Below are 17,282 nucleotides of genomic sequence, written 5' to 3' on the forward strand. Positions count from 1 at the left end.
GGGAGAATGTGCAAACTCCACACAGTCAGTTTCCTGAGATGGGAACTGAAGCCGGGTCTCTGGTACTGTGAGGCAGCAGTGCTAACCACTGTGCCACCGTGCCGCCCATCATGAAAAACCCATCTGACTTACTAATGTCCTGTAAGGAAAGGAAAGCTGGCATCCTTATTTACTCTGGACTAAATTGGATTCCAGATCGACAGCAATGTGATTGACTCTTAACAACCTCCTGAAGTGGCCTAGCAAGCCACTCACTTCAAGGGCAATTATGGAGGGGTCACAAATGCTGATATTGCCAGCAACACCCACATCACACGGAATAGAGAGAGACATAGGGTCATCTTCATCCCCAGTCCAATGACCCATCAAAAACACTCAGGCTTGTGCAGCAAATCCTGGGAGCACCCCCAGCACCGCCCACATGGGTATTATCCCTTGAGATTGGCAGCAAGTGTCTGGACAAGTCTCGCCTCTCCACGCAGCATGAACCCGTGCTTGGCGTGTGAAGGGCTGTACCATCTGCCACACCTCCATCTCTCATCCTAACCATTCGCCTACCCATTTCTATGCACCACCTGTGCTTACCTGGATAGTACGAGTTATCCTTGTTCTCCAACTGAAACCGAGCCAAGAGTTTAAATATTCCCCTGCAGCACAACAAATAGAAAGGATGTGTCAGAACATAAGAGTTAGAAGCAAGAGCAGGCTTCTAGAGCCTGTTCTGTAACTTAGTAAGTTCTCAGCTGGGAATGCCTTAATTGCCCTCTCCTTGCCTTGTACAATCCTACACTCCCTTGTAGATCAAAAGTCCCAATTCAAATTAATAACCCAATGAAATGACTCCACCTCCACTGCTCTCCAAGGAAGAAAATACACTAACAACCCTCAAAATAAAAAAATCCTCGTCATTCTCAAAGGGGAGATGCCTAATTTGTTTTTAAGCTATATCACCTTATTCGGGTCTCCCCGACAGGCAGAAATATCCTCTCAGCATTCACCCTGTTGAGTCCCCTCGGGACTTTTTAATGTTTCAATATGATCATCTCTCAACTGTTCTGAATTTGAATGAGCACAGGCCCAACCTTTCCTTCTTAGGGACGCTCAAACTCCAGGAGAGACCATTGGGGGGGGGGTTGCTGAAATGAGGAAGCTTTCCTCACTGAAAGGCCAGTGAACCTGTGAGATTCTCTAGCACAGAAGGCTGAGGAGGTCAAGTCACTGAAATACATTCAAGAAAGAAATGGATTGTTTTTTAAGATTGTAAAAGGCATCGGGCATTGAGGGAGAAAGTGGGAAGATGGCATTGAGATAGAGGATCAGTCATGGTCCTACTGAGTGACAGAGTAGGTTTGTAGGGCCGAATGGCCTACTGCCCCTCCTAATTTCTACACCTATAATGATCTGGACATTTCAATACCACTATCCTGGCTATATTCAAATTTCACTCACCAGTGAAAATTGCAGTCATTGTCCACACCCCAAACCACCACCCACCCTGACCCACCCCCCTCCCTGGGCTCAGGGAGGAAAGGTGAGGTGATTCTCAGTGACCTTTTGTTTGCAGAGGCTTGGACCACCTTTGACTGCACTCCACCTGATTGCCATCACAGTCCCACCCCCAGCACCTCTGCCCCTCTCCTAACCCACCCTGGGCCCCATTACCTGGCATTGGGGGTGAGGCTGCGCAGTACGTGAATCAGTGAGCTCAGTGCCAAGGCACCCGATTGTTTGACCAGCAGTGAGTTCTCATACGAGGTTTCCTCTGCATAGGATTTAAAGGTGGTCACCTCATACCACAGCCAGTTGAAGAGACAGCTCCGCGTCTGGTCCCACACTGTCAGGTAGGGAAACAGAATGGCAAACGTCACAGGTGCTCTCTGCAACCCACAGAGAGAAATCCCCCCCAACCGACAGGATTTCCCAAACTCCAATCCCAAAGACTCCCCACAACCCCACCCCACTACAGAATGTACCGCCTGCAACTGTGCAGCCAAACCCCTCCCTGAAAGTTTGGTCTGAATCTCAGAGCTGTGTGAGCACTTCCTTAAAAAACCCCTGCCTTCTCTCCCAAGTACGGGGGGGGGGAATGAAAGGAGCCAGATTGAGATATTATTCAGCAGGGACATGTCAGTGTGCAGTGCAGTGCAGGAGCTGGGGTGAGGCAGCAAGTCACAGATTCTTGCCAGCTTTGGCATTCTCAATCAAGACACAGAGTCAAGGCTGGGGAAAGAGTGAGATGTTACCGTGAGACAGACAGACACGCATGCGCACTGCAGACACTCACTCAGAGGGGCATTCAGGTGATCAATGGAGGCCAGGAGGTGGATGCCAGGGATGGCACTGAGCTGGCCCAGTATTTGCTGGTTCCTATCCCCTCGCAGCATCTGTCCGTCGATGTTGTGGATCAGAAGATAAAGATCCAGTGTGGAATCTGGAGGGGAGAAACAGATTTGAAATAAAACTCTCCAAAAACCCATAAGACTGTACAGACAGTATCTACCCTCCCCTTGTTTCCCCCACCAGAGGTGTGTCGACCCCATTGCCCCACTGGGACTTCCCGAATCACCAATTTATGGTAATCCATCCTGGACAGATTACCCCCACACTCCCCAGTGGCCAACGTTCCTACCTCTCCTCACAATCAACGGGTGACCGTGACATGGATAAATCGCTGCAGATACAAACCCTCCTGAAATGCCCTGATGATGTAGTTGAGCTGGTCCACGGGGTTCCGGAAGGTTCCTTCATATCCTAAAACCTCCTCTGTTATCGAGTTCAGAATCTGCAGCACAAATTGTTCAGTTATAACACGACGTGACTCTAACCTACCCCCACCCCACAATGAACCTGCTCCTGCCCACAGACCAGCCTCCACACATATAGCCCCTTCCCTCAACCTCCCCCACCACATCCTTATGGTCAATACCAACCCTGCAGATCGTCTCACAACCCAGACCCTGCCTCAAGGATCCCCGATAGTGATTTATAGATGGGGAGTGAGGAGGAGTAGAGTTCATCTGTGCAACAGGCTCACTCTGTTTGAAATGCAGTAACAATCAACACCTTTGCCTTCCCTTGAGAAAGGTTCCACATTTTGACGTTAGCTCGCTCCTCTGCAAATACTCACAGACTTAAGTGTGATACTTGGGAAAAATCCATTCACTACCACGTGGACAGCTCCCTGCAGCATCTGGCAGCGGAATTCTTCCAGCAACTCCCTCTTGGAGCCGAGTCCATACAACACAAGGCTAAAGCCCAACCTAGAGGGTGTGTGGGTATGAACAAAGAGGGACAGCGAGAGAGGACATAAGGGAGGAGGAAGATGGGAAACAGTGGGAGGGAGAAGAGATAAGATGCAAGGAGAGAGAGAGAGATGGGTAAAAGGCAAAGAAAGAGGGAAGCAGATCAAGAGCTGAATAAAAGGACAACAATCCAGTGTCAGACACACTACTGTGCTCAGAGGATCTTGTAGGCCATTCAGCCTTTTGAATCTGACCCACTACTCATTACGACTATGAACACATAGCCTTTTGCCCACTCCATCCTCAGACCTCCGTTGCCACAGATAAACTATCAATCCACACCTTAGACATACACAACTTCTACAATCTGCTGGAGAAGCGAACTGCAAAAGGCTCATAACCCCCTCTGGGACCTCAGTGCATCCCCTTATTTTTAAATTGAGACTCGATTCTAATCTTCACAATCTGGGAAACATCTTACCAGCACCTACCCAGCCTTTGAGTATTCACTCAGTTTCAATGAGATCACCCCTTATTCTTGAAAACTCTGGAGAACACAGGTACAGTTGCCCAATCTGGTCCAATCCTGCCATCCCTGGAACAATTCTGAAGAACCTTCATTGCAATCCTTCTGTGGCAAAATCATCTTTCCTGAGATAAGACGACCAAAGCACACAGAGTCCTCCTGGTACAGTTGAACCGAGCTCTTATACAATTGAAGTAAGACTTCACAGCTACTGTACTCAAATTTTGTTACAATAATGGCTAACATTTCATTAGCCTTCTTAACAGCTTGTTGCACTTGTATGTTAGTCCTCAGTGATTTATTGAGGAAACAGAGGTCCTTCGTACATCAATATTCACAACCTTTCATTTAAAGAAATAATCTGCACATCTGTTTCGCTTACCAAAGTGGGTAACCTCGTATGTTTCCCCACATTATTTTCCATTTGCCATGTTCTTGACAATCATCTAAGCCTATCCAAATCCTGAAGCTGCCTAACATCTGCCTCGCAACACACGTTCTCACTTCGCTTTGCATCATCTGCAAATTTGGAAATACTACATTTTGCCCCCACGTCCAAATAATTGAAATGTATTGTGAAGAGCTGGGCCCCAAGTACTTTTCCTTGAGATACCCCACATGCAACAATGATCCACTTAATCTTATTCGGTTGTTTTCTGTCTGTTAACCAATCATTAATCCATGCCAGCACATTACATTCTAACCAGTCTCCATGGGCTCTCCTACATTGGTTTTGTTAGTATTATCTTTAAGAACTCCAATAAGTTCACCAACACAATTTCCCAATCGCAAATCCATGCTGGCTATGCCCACTGACAATTTATCCCATCTCCTATAACAGGATCTACCGTTGTCCCTACAACCGATGCAAGGCTAACAGTTCTGTGGTTCCTGTAGCTCTCGGTCACTCCATTAAATAGAAAGTTGACGTTCCAATGCACAAGATTCATTCCAAATCCTATAGAATTTTAGAAGATAATCACCAATGCATCAACTATCTCTATTGCCACCTCCTTCAACACTCAAGGATATAGACCATCAGGTCCTAGAAATTCACTGACTTTCACCGCCATTAATTTCTTTAGTACAATCTTCTTGCTCAAGGGGATTTCCTTCTAACCCTCACCCATATTAGACATTTGGATTTCTAGTGCCTTTCTCAGGTTGAAAGGGAAAATAATCATTTAACTTCTTGCCATTTCTTTAGTCCCCACAATAAGTTCATAGACTCCCCACAGAATTCCAACAAGTGTGGAAACAGGCCATTTGGCCCAACAAGTCCTACCCAGATCCATTCACCTATCTTATTGCTCTACATTTCCCCTGACTAATGGATCTGACCTACACATCCCTGAACACTATGAGCAATTTAGCATGGCCAATTCACCTAACCTACACAACTGTGAACTTTGAGAGGACACCGGAGCACCCAGAGGAAACCCAAGCAGACACGGGGAGAACGTGCAAACTCCACACAGGAAGTAACCCGAGGCTAGAATTGAACCTGGGTCCATGGCACTGTGAGGCATCAGTGCTAACCACTGAGCCACCTGCCACCTATATTCTTCTGACTCTGCCTAAAACTGACTCACATTTCTTTTAGCGAAGCGCTTTCATTTTACATACACCTACAGAATTCCAACAAGCTTTTATAGTCTGTTTTTATGATTTTTGTTAGATTCCATTCATAGTCTGTTTTTCCTTTCCTTATCAGTTTCTTGGTCCTTATTTGTTGTATTCCATAAACCACAGAATTATCACTACTTCTGGCAAGTTTACAGGTATTTTCTTATAATCTGATATATTTTCAGACAGCCTTTTACACCCCGGTTCACTGACCTGAATTTTTCTACCTTGAAGGAATGTATACTTGCTTTATGTCATGTAATAGTTCTTTAAAGGCTATCTATTGCCTATGTACAGTCATGCCTTCTAATGTAGTTCCCCAGTGCACTTCAGCCAGTTTGTGTCTCATACTCACTGTGTTTGCAGCATCCATTTGCGAAAGAGCTTCTCATGTTGCTTGTTGAGCTGCCTGATCTCGGGAGCAAAGGGCACATGGTCATCACTTAGCAGCCTCTCTAAGGTTTCCTGAATCGGGATGGGAAGCAAACCACAAATTCTCAGGATGACAGCCGGGACAGGAGTACTGATGGTGAGAAATACTCTAAAACTTTCCAACCAGCTTCCCCTGCACCGAAAGCGTGACAGTGGGGGATCTGTGAGCTCCCACAGCCAGAAGACAGCACGAAATATTGACAGCAACTCCATGTAGCAGTCTCCTTCACGTCACTGCAGCTTTTAGCACAGGAATGGGAGATTTTTAGGGATCGTTGTGATATGGAATTTTATTTTATATCATAACTACTGTCCAAATATCTTGGTTCCATAACCCTCAATGCCCTTCCCTAACAATACTAAATTAATGTTGGTCTCAGCAATACATACCTGGTCCAACTTTGGTGTCTGCAACTTCTGCAACGTGCGATCGGATGTCAAAACCTTTGAACTGCTGTGGGCTTCGAAGTAGAGCTCAACAAGGCTGGGCTTAAAGAGAAGATGAAACATCAGCAAGGCCTAGTAACCCAGGACTGTGTTAGAGGGTGAATCACCTCGCCAGTCAGTATAGTGACTGCTCGCAGATCATTCATCAAGACTGCAGCCAAAGTGGCAGAAACAACAAGCTGTTCCTTTTAAAAAAAAAGGGTCAAATCCATACAACATTAAAATCAACAGCAATCCGCTCACCATTCGCAACAGGGGGAAGAAACGGATATCACTATCAGTAAAATAATCCCCCACGCCTGTGCTATTATCCAGCAGAGTCTGGCATGGGATACTCAAGGCCAAGTGGAAGCAGGGAACAGGAAAAGATTAAATGTTAATAGAGGATAATGAGTTGAGAACTTGATCATGTGTAACTACAGGGAACACATAATCAGTGATGTTGGGAGTTTTGTGATACGAGGGTTGGAATAAACAAAGAAGACAAAAGTATAAAACAGTATATGCTTGAATTACATTTAACGAATTTTTAATCTCCAGTATCGCTATCATCCTTGACCTGGGGCTGTGACCACAGATCTGCCCTGAGCGTGTGTGGGCCTGGCCCAGTCTCTGGGCCTGGACCGGAGCAGATCTTGGACCACACCGTAGGTCAGCTCCTGGGTCAAGACCTTAATGGAACTTGAGCCTGGACCGACCGTCAGCTGGAGCCTGGATCAAAAAAAAAAGGCATGCTCATTACAAACGAGGCAGAGTGTAGCCAGGACCATTACAGAAAAAGAAGCAAGTTCCTCAGTGAATCAAATGTGCCCTTAGGCAGGTCATTGTGCTCACCGCGGCCAGCTTCCTGGATTTCTTGACTGCGGTTTTGCCCGGTGCTGGAGTGGGCGTTACTGCTTCTGGCATCAGTCTGGGATTGGAGACTCCTCCTGGGGTGCTCTCCTCTCCTCCCTCGGAATCAGACGATGAGAAATCACTCTCACTGCTGCTACTCAAGTCGGCCAAATCTGGTGAAAGCAAACAACAACTTCAGTCAGACCATACAGGAAAAGGAGCCTGGCTACCCAGGAATAGATACAGCCCCTACCCGTAATCCTAGCACAGGCACAGCCCGACTCTTTCCTCCCCTGGGTTTGACCCATGTCATGCTTGGACCAGACATGGCTCCTATTCACATGTGACCTCAACCAGAACTGGACACAGCCCTCCACACCACCACCCTCCCCCCAGCCGCTATTCCCACCAATGGAACTGGACACAACCCTTCCCGCATGTGTGGATAAAGAGGGGGGGGGGGGGAGAAACGGAGGTTTTAATCACTGAGAATCATCCCATTCGCATTTTATTTCATGCTGGAGGATTCCATCGGTTCAACTTTTTATCATTACAGCCCTGCCCTGGTCCACTGTTCTCACCATACTCACCGGTCAGCCTTTTCCTCAGTCTGTAAGGGGTTGTTGATACATACTTCCTCTTGCTCTGTGGACCAGAAAGCTCAGTTCAGGACACAGCCAAACTGTTGGTCTTCAAGAACAGTCTTGCACCTTTGTACACACCCAGGGTTTCATTAAATATTGACTGCTCTCAGCCCAAAATGCATGGAGTCACAAAATTAATCACACCTCACTCAAATCTAGAATCCAATGCCAGTCTGTGCCAATCATACCAATTGCATGCACAAACTGCTCTTCTTTCTGTGATAACTCACTTGGCCAAGGGGAGGTCAAGGCTCCTGGGGGAAGTGGGTAAGGGCAGAGGTTAGGTCGAGAGTAAAGCTCCCTCTAGGCTGTCCCCTCCCAAATAAAGCAATCCTCTGGCACAAAGCAAAGATCCCTTTACACTGTCCCCATCAAACACTGATGGCAGATACAGCAGAGAGTTGGACACAGAGCAACGCTCCCTCCAAGGATATAATTTATGACATTCAACAAAAATACTTCCCAGTAAGGAGGAAGGATTCTGGGAGAGGGATAAACCAACCATGGGTTAACCAGGGAAGTTAGTGGAAGTATTAAAGGTGAAAGAAAAAATATATACACACCCCTGAACACTACAGGCAATTTAGCATGGCCAATTCACTTAACCTGCACGTTTTTGGACTGTGGGAGGAAACCATGCAGACACTGGGAGCATGTGCAAACTCCATGTAGTCGCCTGAGGCTGGAAGCAAACCCGGGTCCCTCGTGCTGTGAGACAGCAGTACTAACCACTGAGCAACCATGCTGCCCAGGAACCAGAGTCATACAGCACAGAAACAGACCCTTTGGTCCAACTTGTCCAAGCTGACCAGGTTCCCCAAACTAAACTAGCCCCATTAACCTGCATTTGGCCAATATCACTCTTAATCTTTCCTGTTTATGGACTTATCCAAATGTCTTTAAAACGTTGTAACTGTACCTGGGTCGACCACCTCCACTGGCAGTTCTTTCCACATACAAACCACACTATGAAAAAATTGCCCCTCAAGACCCTTTTAAAATCTTTCTCCTCTCACTTTAAAAATATGCCTTCTAGTTTTGAACTACCCAACCTTGGGGCAAAGAACTTTGCTATTTATCTTATGTATGCCCCTCGTGATTTTATAAACCACTACAAATCACCCCTCAACCTCCTGTGCTCCAGTGATAAACGTCCCAGCCTCTCCTTATATCTCAAACCCTCCAGTCCCTGCAACATCCTGGTAAATCCTTTGAGCCCTCTCCAGTTTAATAATATACTTTCTATAGCAGGACGACCAGAACTCCAAAAACACATTACTCCAAACGTAGCCTCACCACCGTCCTGTACAAACTCAAAAAGGTCTGAGCAATGAAGGCAAGCATGCTAAACGTCCTCTTAACCACCTTTTCTAGCTATGATGTAATTTTCAAAGAACTATGTACGTGAACTCTTCGGTCTCTCTGTTATATAACACTATCCAGGTCCCTACCATTAATACTGTAAGATTTGCCCTTGTTTGTTTTACTGAAATACAATACCACACATTTATCCAAACTAAACTTCATCTACCACTCCTTAGCCCACTAGCCCAACTGATGAAGATCCCTTTGTAATCTTAGATATCCTTCTTCACTGTTGACTGTATCATAAATATTGGTGTCATTTGCAAACTTACAAACCATGCCTCCCAAATTCTCATCCAAATTGTTTATATAAACAACAAACAAAAGTGGACCCAGTCTCATTTTGTGCAGAAAAGTTTTAAAACACCCTATAACACCAGCCTGTCTCCTGCTGTCAAGCCAATTTTGTATCCAACTGGCAAGCTCTCCCTGAATCCCATGTGATCTAACTTTACTAATTAGTCTACCATGCAGAAGCTTGTCAAAGACTTTACTAAAGTCCACGTTGACAACATCTACCACTTTGCCCTCATCAATCTTTTTAGTCATGTCCTCAAAAAACTCAAACAAGATTGTAAGACATGATTTCCGACACATAAAGCCATGCGAACTATCCCTAATCGGGCCTTGTCTCTGCAATTACACATAAATCCTATCTGAGAATACCCTCCAACAGCCTGCCGATCACTGATGTCAGACTCTCAGGTTTCTAGCTTCTCGGTTTCTCCTTACAGTCTTTTTTAAATACAGGCACAACATTAGCCACCCTTCAGCACCTCACCCACGGCTGTTAGGAGCCCCCAATTTGTTCCGTAACTTCCCACAACGTCCTGGGATAAACTTGAGATTTATCCACTTTTTTTTAAAAGACGTCCAGCATTTCTTCTTCTGTAATGGGGATGGTTTAAGACATCAATATCAACCCCCCCTCCCAAGAGTTCCCCAGCCTCCATTTATTTTTCCACAGTCAAAAATGACACGAAATATTTGTTTAGCATCTCTCCCATCTTTTGTGGTTCCAAATACAGAGAACCTTGTTTGATCCTTAAGGTGCCTATTCTCTCCTTAGTTACTCCTAAAGTACTTGTAGAATCTCTTTGGATTATCCTTAAACTTGTCTTCTTGATTTTCCTCTGAGAATATCCCTACACCCCTTATACATTTCAAGAGAGATTCATTTAAAAAAAAGTTAATAAAGAGAGATAATATAAACTACAGGGGCAAACTATCAAAGGATATAAAAACTGACGATAAGAGATTCTTTAAATATATAAATTAAAAAGGTCAATGTGAACATAACCCCCTTAGAAAGTGAATCCTGGAAGGTAGTTATGGGGAACAAGAAATAATAGTAGAGTTAAACAGATATTTTGCAACAGTTTTTATGGTTATATTTCAAATATTCCATAAATGCTAAAACTTACTTTGGAGGTGGAGGTGAGTCGGATTTGACGACCATCACCAGCAAAAAAGTATTAGACAAATTAATGGGGCTAAAGCTAGCTAAGTCCTGATGGCTTGTATCCTAGGATCCTAAAGGAGGCAGCTACAGAGGTATTGGATGCATTGACTGTAATTTTCCAGAAATCCCTAGATTCTGGATAAGTACCGGAGGATTGGGAAAATGTGACAACCCAATTTGAAAAGGGAGGAAGGCATAAAGCAAGTAACTATAAGCCGATTAGTCTAGCATGTATTGTTGAAAAAGTATTGGAATCAATTAATAAGAAATTGACACATGTTAAGGAAGGAGTTTTGAGAGAAGTCTCAATTAGAGTGGATAGAGAGGAACCAGTAGATGTGTTATATTTGGACATCCAGAAGGCATTCATCAAGGATCTCACAAAAGATTAAGTTATGAGAGTCCATGGTGTTGCAGGTAGTATGTTTAGAGAATGGTTAGAGAATTAGTTCATGGGCAGGCAACAGTGAATGGGAATAAGGGGTCCTTCTTCAGGTTGTAGCCCTGGAACAATTGGGGTTGCACAAGGTTCAAGTGCTGGGACTGCAAGTGTTTATAATATATAATAATGACCTGGAGGATGGAAACGAAAGTACCGTAGCCAATCTGCAGGTAACAAAAATAGGTCAAAAGTTAAGTTGCAAAAGGGATACAAACAGTTTACAAAGTGATGTCGATAGTAAATGGGCAAACGGTTCACAAATGGAGTATAATCTATGAAAATGTGAAATTATTCATTTCGAAGGAAGACCAAAAGAACAGTGTATTATTTAAATGAAGAAAAATTGCAGAAAGCTGCTTTACAAAGAGACTTGGAGGTACTTGTGCATGAAATACAAAACTAACACACAGATGCAGCAGATAATTAGGAAGGCACAATATCGTTATTTAAGATGTATCTGGACAGATAAATGTATGGGCAGGGAGCAAAGGGATACAGACCTTTGCAAATAGATGACAGGTTGAGATAGAGGATCTGGATTGGGGCAGGCTTGGAGGGCCAATGGGCCTGTTGCTGTGCTGTAATTTTCTTTTGTTCTTTGTTCTAATGGTATGTTGGCCCTTATTTCAAAATGGCTTGGGAGTTAAGCGTAGGGAATCTTACTGCAACTGTACAAGGTGCTGGAGAGACCACATCTGGAGTACTGAGAACAGTTTTTGTTCCCTTATTTAAGAAAAAAACGTTAATTCACTGGAGGTACTTCAGAGAAGTTTCACTAGGATTATCCCTGGTATAATCCAAGAAGTTGTCTTACAAACAAAGGTTAAACAGGTTAGGACTCTATGTGCTGGAGTTTAGAAGAATGAGACGTGATCAATTTGAAATGTACAGGATTCTTGAAGCTTGATAGGGTAAACGCTGAGAGAATGTTTCCTGTTATGGATCAGAGGGCATAGTCTCAGAAGTAGGAGTGCAATTTAAGACTGAGATGAGAGGATTTTTTTTCCCCTCTAAGAGGTTTGAGTATCTTTGGTACTCCTTGCCACAGACAGCTATGGGGAGAGAATTCTTGTGTGTACTGAAGGCTGAGATAGGTAGATTCTTGATCAGTAGGGGAATCACAGGCTATGGGAAAAGGACAGAAAAGTAGCCATGAGGAGTATCAGATCAGCCATGATCCTAATAAATGATGGAGCTGGCTCAAGGGGCCAAACGGCCTATTCCAACTCCTAAAACTTATTCTTATTGTCCACCCTCTGCTCTTCAAAAACTCCAAGGGATGATACATAGGTCAGAGGTGGATGTCTGCTGATTGCAGGATGCCAGAATTGATCCTAAAAGCCTGTCTGGTTTATTATTCTCTAACCTCAGGGCAGACAGATAGAAAACAAATGATCTCCTTCATCCTTACCTTGGATGGGGTCTTGTGCTGGTTTGATTGTCCTGAAAAAACAAAAAATCCTTCAACATGCATAATCAGAACAAAAAAGGTTGGGAAGAAGCTGCTCCCAGGAAACCAAACTATGCTGGAAGTGGGTGATGGCCCACAGAATCTCAGTGTAGCTTCATTTCTGTCAAACAACATTTTGGCAAATCAAAGACTCATGGCAATCCCACATTCAGCACAGTTGCCATGGTGTCTCAACTGGGAGGGAGGAACTGGGTCTAAAACTGACCTTTGTGCACTTGGTTAGAACAGATATAAAAAGAGGTAATACCAGTCCACCTATTGATCCTGTGATCCTGAATGAAGATGGGTGCTATAGCAATGGTTGTCCCCATACCAGCAAAGGGCACACAGTACAGGGGGAAGGGATGATTTTACAATGCAAACATTATCCCAGTTACAGCATCAGCACAGCCAACAATGTTTGCTTGGATTTGTGGACTCACCTTTATCCCTGATCTGACCTGCAGTCAATTGCTGGCCAGCTGCACAGAATGTTACACTTTTTCCCGGAGTCTGGGCTAGTTCAGAGGCTGAAAGTCAAACAGTATAGTCAACATTTGAAATATGAATTGCCTCATTTGCCACCCAACCTGCAAGCGAGGGTAGTAGTTCCCATCCCCACCACCTCCCCAACGCCGTCACCACACCACACATCACCACACACCACCACACGTCACCCCACCCCAGCATTCTGTGTTTAATGATGGTGTGGAGAGGGAGCTGAACTCTGTATCAAAGCCAATGCTGTGTTGGAATGTCCCTTTGTTACTTTGACTGTCTGAGATCAGTAAAATGATTTTGTTGATCCTTTGGTAATACATTCACAGCTTAGTCACTCAACTCCTCCTCTGGTGATTCACACTTTCTAACCTCACATCTCTCCATAACAGCAACCCACCACAAATCATGACTCCTACTCACCCCACCTGCCCAGGATCTCTAAACTTTCACCAACAATTTGCCACAGATACACAAATGCATCACCATGTCCTGTTTCTGAGCTCCACATCCCTACCTACAAAACACAATTCTACCCATCCCCAACAAGATGTAGTCTCCAAAACTCACCGAGCTTTGCCATTTTGTCTGCTCTTTTGATGGTTTGAAAGGTGAAGAGATCTCGGCCTGCTGCAGATATCTCATCACTCAAGTCACCCTGGCAACCTGCAAAGAGAAGTATAGTTCAAATTGCTCAAGCAATTGCACCAATTTCGCGACCATGGCAGCAGCACAACTGAGCAATTTCTGCTCAATACTCCTGAAATTTATATCAGATTGTGCAGCTTCTTTACCCTATACCTAAATTAGACATCTGGGGCCCCACGTCCCAGTATTAGGCCCTGGACCTGTTCAATAATCGTGAGTTTACAACAGTGACATCATTGGTTACATTATCTCAGCAAGATAGATGACAGTTGAGTATAGCCAGTACCTGAGTCACCTGCTCCAAGGACCTCCACATAATCACGCTCATTAAAGACTTCCAGACTCTCCTGAGCCTGCTCTGTCTTCTCCCATTTCTGGGAATCTTGCTTCACGTTTAGCAATGTTCGACGCACATTGTTCTTCTGATTAATTCCTGTGAAGTAAGTCACCGTGAAACCTATTAAGCAGTGGGATACCAGAAATCCTTTTCTAATAAAAGGTTATAGTCATTTCTCAGGTGGTTGACAGGATCAGGGACGAATGATAGAGAGAACAATATACATGTGTAATTGAGAATGTAGGCTCATTTGAGAGAGATCCAGATATAGACATACCTTAAGAAGAATGTGAAAATATTGGAGCGCACAGAATAAGATTAATTGCAGTGAAGAGTTATAGACTCATAGGGTCATAGAGATGCACAGCATGGAAACAGACCCTTCAATCCAAATTGCCTATGCTGACCAGATATCCTAAATTGATCTAGTCCCATTTGCCAATGTTTGGCCCATATCCCTCTAACCCCTTCCTATTCATATACCCATCCAGACGCCTTTTAAATGTTGCAATTGTACTAACCTCCACCACTTCCTGTGGCAACTCACTGCATATACACACACACTATCACCTTCATGAAAAAGTTGCCCCTTAGGTCTCCTTTATATCTTTCCCCTCTCGCCCTAAACCTATGCCCCTCTAGTTCTGGACACCCCAACCCCAGGGTCTATTTATCCTATCCATGCCCCTCATAATTTTATAAACCTCTATAAGGTCACCCCTCAGCCTCCGACGCTCCAGGGAGAACAGCCCCAGCCTGGTCAGCCTCTCCCTGTAGCTCAAACCCTCCAACCCTGGCAACAGGGTTGGGGATGGGGGCAGGGGGAGGAGGGGTTGAGGAAGGGGGGGGGTAGGGATTTGGAAACGTTCATCCCTCTCCATGACTCTCCGGGGGCTCACCGTGCCGTTTCTCAGTGATATGCTCCACCACCTCCTCATCCCCAATGAACCGCACGTCGCCAACTTTCATCATTCACCCGCCAGGCCGCGAACCGCGGGTCAAAGGTCAACGACAACCAATCCGCCGGCGCTAACACATCACCCAATCACAGCCCAGCTCCAAACAAAGACCAATCGCGGAGGAGAGGCCCAGTGAGGGGGCGGGGTCTGCGGGGTTATAAAGGCGCCGGGGCGGAATGGGCGGGGAACAATGGGGGCGGTGCCTGGGGGCGTTAGTAGAGGGCGTGGTTATGAGGGGGCGTGGGGCGGGGCCAACCATGGGGGCGGTGCCTGAGGGCGGTATTAATAATGAGGGTGCGGGTGTGAAAGAGTTTGAGATCCGAGTAGGCGGGCTCAATAATGGCCGCCGTTCCTGGAATCCTCAGTCAATTGCGGGGGCGGGGTTATGAATGTTCCGCGTTCGGATTGGGCGGGGTCAATAATAGAGGGCGGGGACTGTGGGAGCTGGAATGGGCGGGACTGTTGGAAGGGCGGGGCTAGAGCATCAGGGAGAGGGAGAGGGAGAGTGAGAGAAATTAGAGTCAGACTTCGAGAGAGAAATACGAATAAAAAATGCTGGAACTATTCAGCAGACCAGGCAACATCTGTGAAGGGAAATGGGGTTAATGTTTCTGGCCTACTTGATAAATTTGAAATGGTAAAGGGTTTTGAACAAGGACAACATGAAGCTCTTTAACAGGATGAGTGGCAGGAAAATGCGATCTTCCCTGAACTGAGGAGGTTAAGCATGTTTGGACGACAGTTTTGCAGAATGAATTGAGAGATGCAGAGATTATGGAGAGTCAAGAGCCATCCTCCACAGATACCTAATCTTTGATTGCTCTTGTCGCTACCATGTTAATATTATGATTTGGAGGTGCCGGTGTTGGACTGGGGTGCACAACACCAGGTTCTCGTCTGACAGGTTTGTTCAGAGGCGCTACCTTTCGAAGCGCTGCGCCTTCATCAGGTGGTTGTGGAGCAGGATCATACCACACGGAATTTATAGCAACACGATTGCAGAGTCATGGAATGTAATATTAAACACATTTAGCTTGAGTCTTTTATCTTTTAGGGTGATCAAGTTAGTTTTGGTTCCTTCATATGTAAATCCCAGAACGTTTTAAAAGTTACATTCTCAAGTTAGCTTTCAACGTGGGAGGACATATATCTATTGTAATAGGACATGCGCTATGCAGTTAAGAGTTCTGCAAACGGTTCATTTGGCACAGGACTGTCGAGTGAAGTTTAAAAAAGGGGCATCTTCAATGTGCCTCAAATGTAAAATAAGTGTAGGTACTCTTACCCACTGTTTCTGGACATACCACAGACTCGTGTTTATTCGAGCGCTGTGGCGGGAGAGCGAGGGAGGAAATTGAGGACCAAAGTTGAAGTAGACCCAATATCTCTCCTCCCTGGTCTACCAAATTTATCATCTTTAGATGGGCATGGGAATAAACAATTTATTATTCTTACTTACTGTGCATGGAAGTATATTCTGATGAATTGGGTGTCTGAGAACTCATCGGGCTTGCTCGGACAGCGGAAATTAATTATGAAGCACATGCCCTTGGATTTGTTTACAAATATGGTGCACCACTCAACAGAGCATTTTTTTTATAAGACATGGCAGCCCTTTTTGAGTTATTTGGACACAGATCTGTCTGCTATCTTAAGTAGGGCATTTGTTCAACCAAGATGGATAGGTTTGGTGAGCCCTGGGCACTGGAGGGGGGACTCCTCAGTTAATACGGGTATAGAACAACACTCTTGTTCTTTTGTATGGGAGCTTTGTGCCGAGCATTGCTATTTTGTGTTCTTTTGTTGGTTATTTTTTGTTTTATGAGTCACTTACTTATTTATTGGTGTTGTTTTGCACAGTGTTTGGTTTGGTTTTGTTTTATAAGGTAGGATAGTAGTTAGTAGACAGTAGTTGTATTGTAATTTGTGTTTTTTTATTATACTGGTATTTGTTATATTTTCAAGAACTTTAAAAAAATATGAAGTCAAAAAAAGATTTCTTTACTAATAAATATATTTACAAAAAAAATTGCTTTTAACAATAGGTGCCATCTCAGCTCAGATAATGCATTGAAAGTGTGAAGTTAAAGTCTGTCTGTGTCCCAGTGTTAGGTCAGACTGAGTGTGTATATCTATGGTGTGAGTGTATGAGAGAGAGCTTGTGTATGAGAGAGGGTCTGCGTGGGTGTGTGGGTCTGTTGGAGTGTGTGTGTATGTGTGTGTAGTGCAGTGGAGTCACCTGTAGTGTGACATGAACTCAAGATCCCGATTGAGGCCATCCCCATGGGTACCGAATTTGACTATCTGCCTCTGCCTGGTCACTTTGCATTGTTGCCTGTCCCAAAGGCCGCCTTGGAGGATGATCATCTG

The 17,282-nt window shown here is 44.9% G+C and overlaps 1 protein-coding gene across 1 annotated transcript in view; it reads right to left on the bottom strand.

Moving 5' to 3' along the window:
- Positions 1–15,026, bottom strand: part of orc2 (origin recognition complex, subunit 2) — a 30,675-nt gene extending 15,649 nt beyond the window's left edge. Inside the window, exons 1-14 of the mRNA XM_043693169.1 lie at positions 14,853–15,026; positions 13,903–14,049; positions 13,539–13,634; positions 12,914–13,000; positions 12,432–12,463; positions 7,698–7,752; positions 7,108–7,280; positions 6,217–6,315; positions 5,750–5,859; positions 3,128–3,260; positions 2,686–2,782; positions 2,285–2,431; positions 1,663–1,834; positions 586–647 (exon numbers count right to left, since the gene is read on the bottom strand). Of these exons, the coding sequence (XP_043549104.1) occupies positions 586–647; positions 1,663–1,834; positions 2,285–2,431; positions 2,686–2,782; positions 3,128–3,260; positions 5,750–5,859; positions 6,217–6,315; positions 7,108–7,280; positions 7,698–7,752; positions 12,432–12,463; positions 12,914–13,000; positions 13,539–13,634; positions 13,903–14,049; positions 14,853–14,925 (1,483 nt within the window). The 5' untranslated portion in view covers positions 14,926–15,026. The remainder of the gene's footprint in view (positions 1–585; positions 648–1,662; positions 1,835–2,284; positions 2,432–2,685; positions 2,783–3,127; positions 3,261–5,749; positions 5,860–6,216; positions 6,316–7,107; positions 7,281–7,697; positions 7,753–12,431; positions 12,464–12,913; positions 13,001–13,538; positions 13,635–13,902; positions 14,050–14,852) is intronic.
- Positions 15,027–17,282: the final 2,256 nt, after the last annotated feature.

Source organism: Chiloscyllium plagiosum, chromosome 7, assembly GCF_004010195.1.
Source record: "Chiloscyllium plagiosum isolate BGI_BamShark_2017 chromosome 7, ASM401019v2, whole genome shotgun sequence".
Lineage (NCBI taxonomy): Eukaryota > Metazoa > Chordata > Chondrichthyes > Orectolobiformes > Hemiscylliidae > Chiloscyllium > Chiloscyllium plagiosum.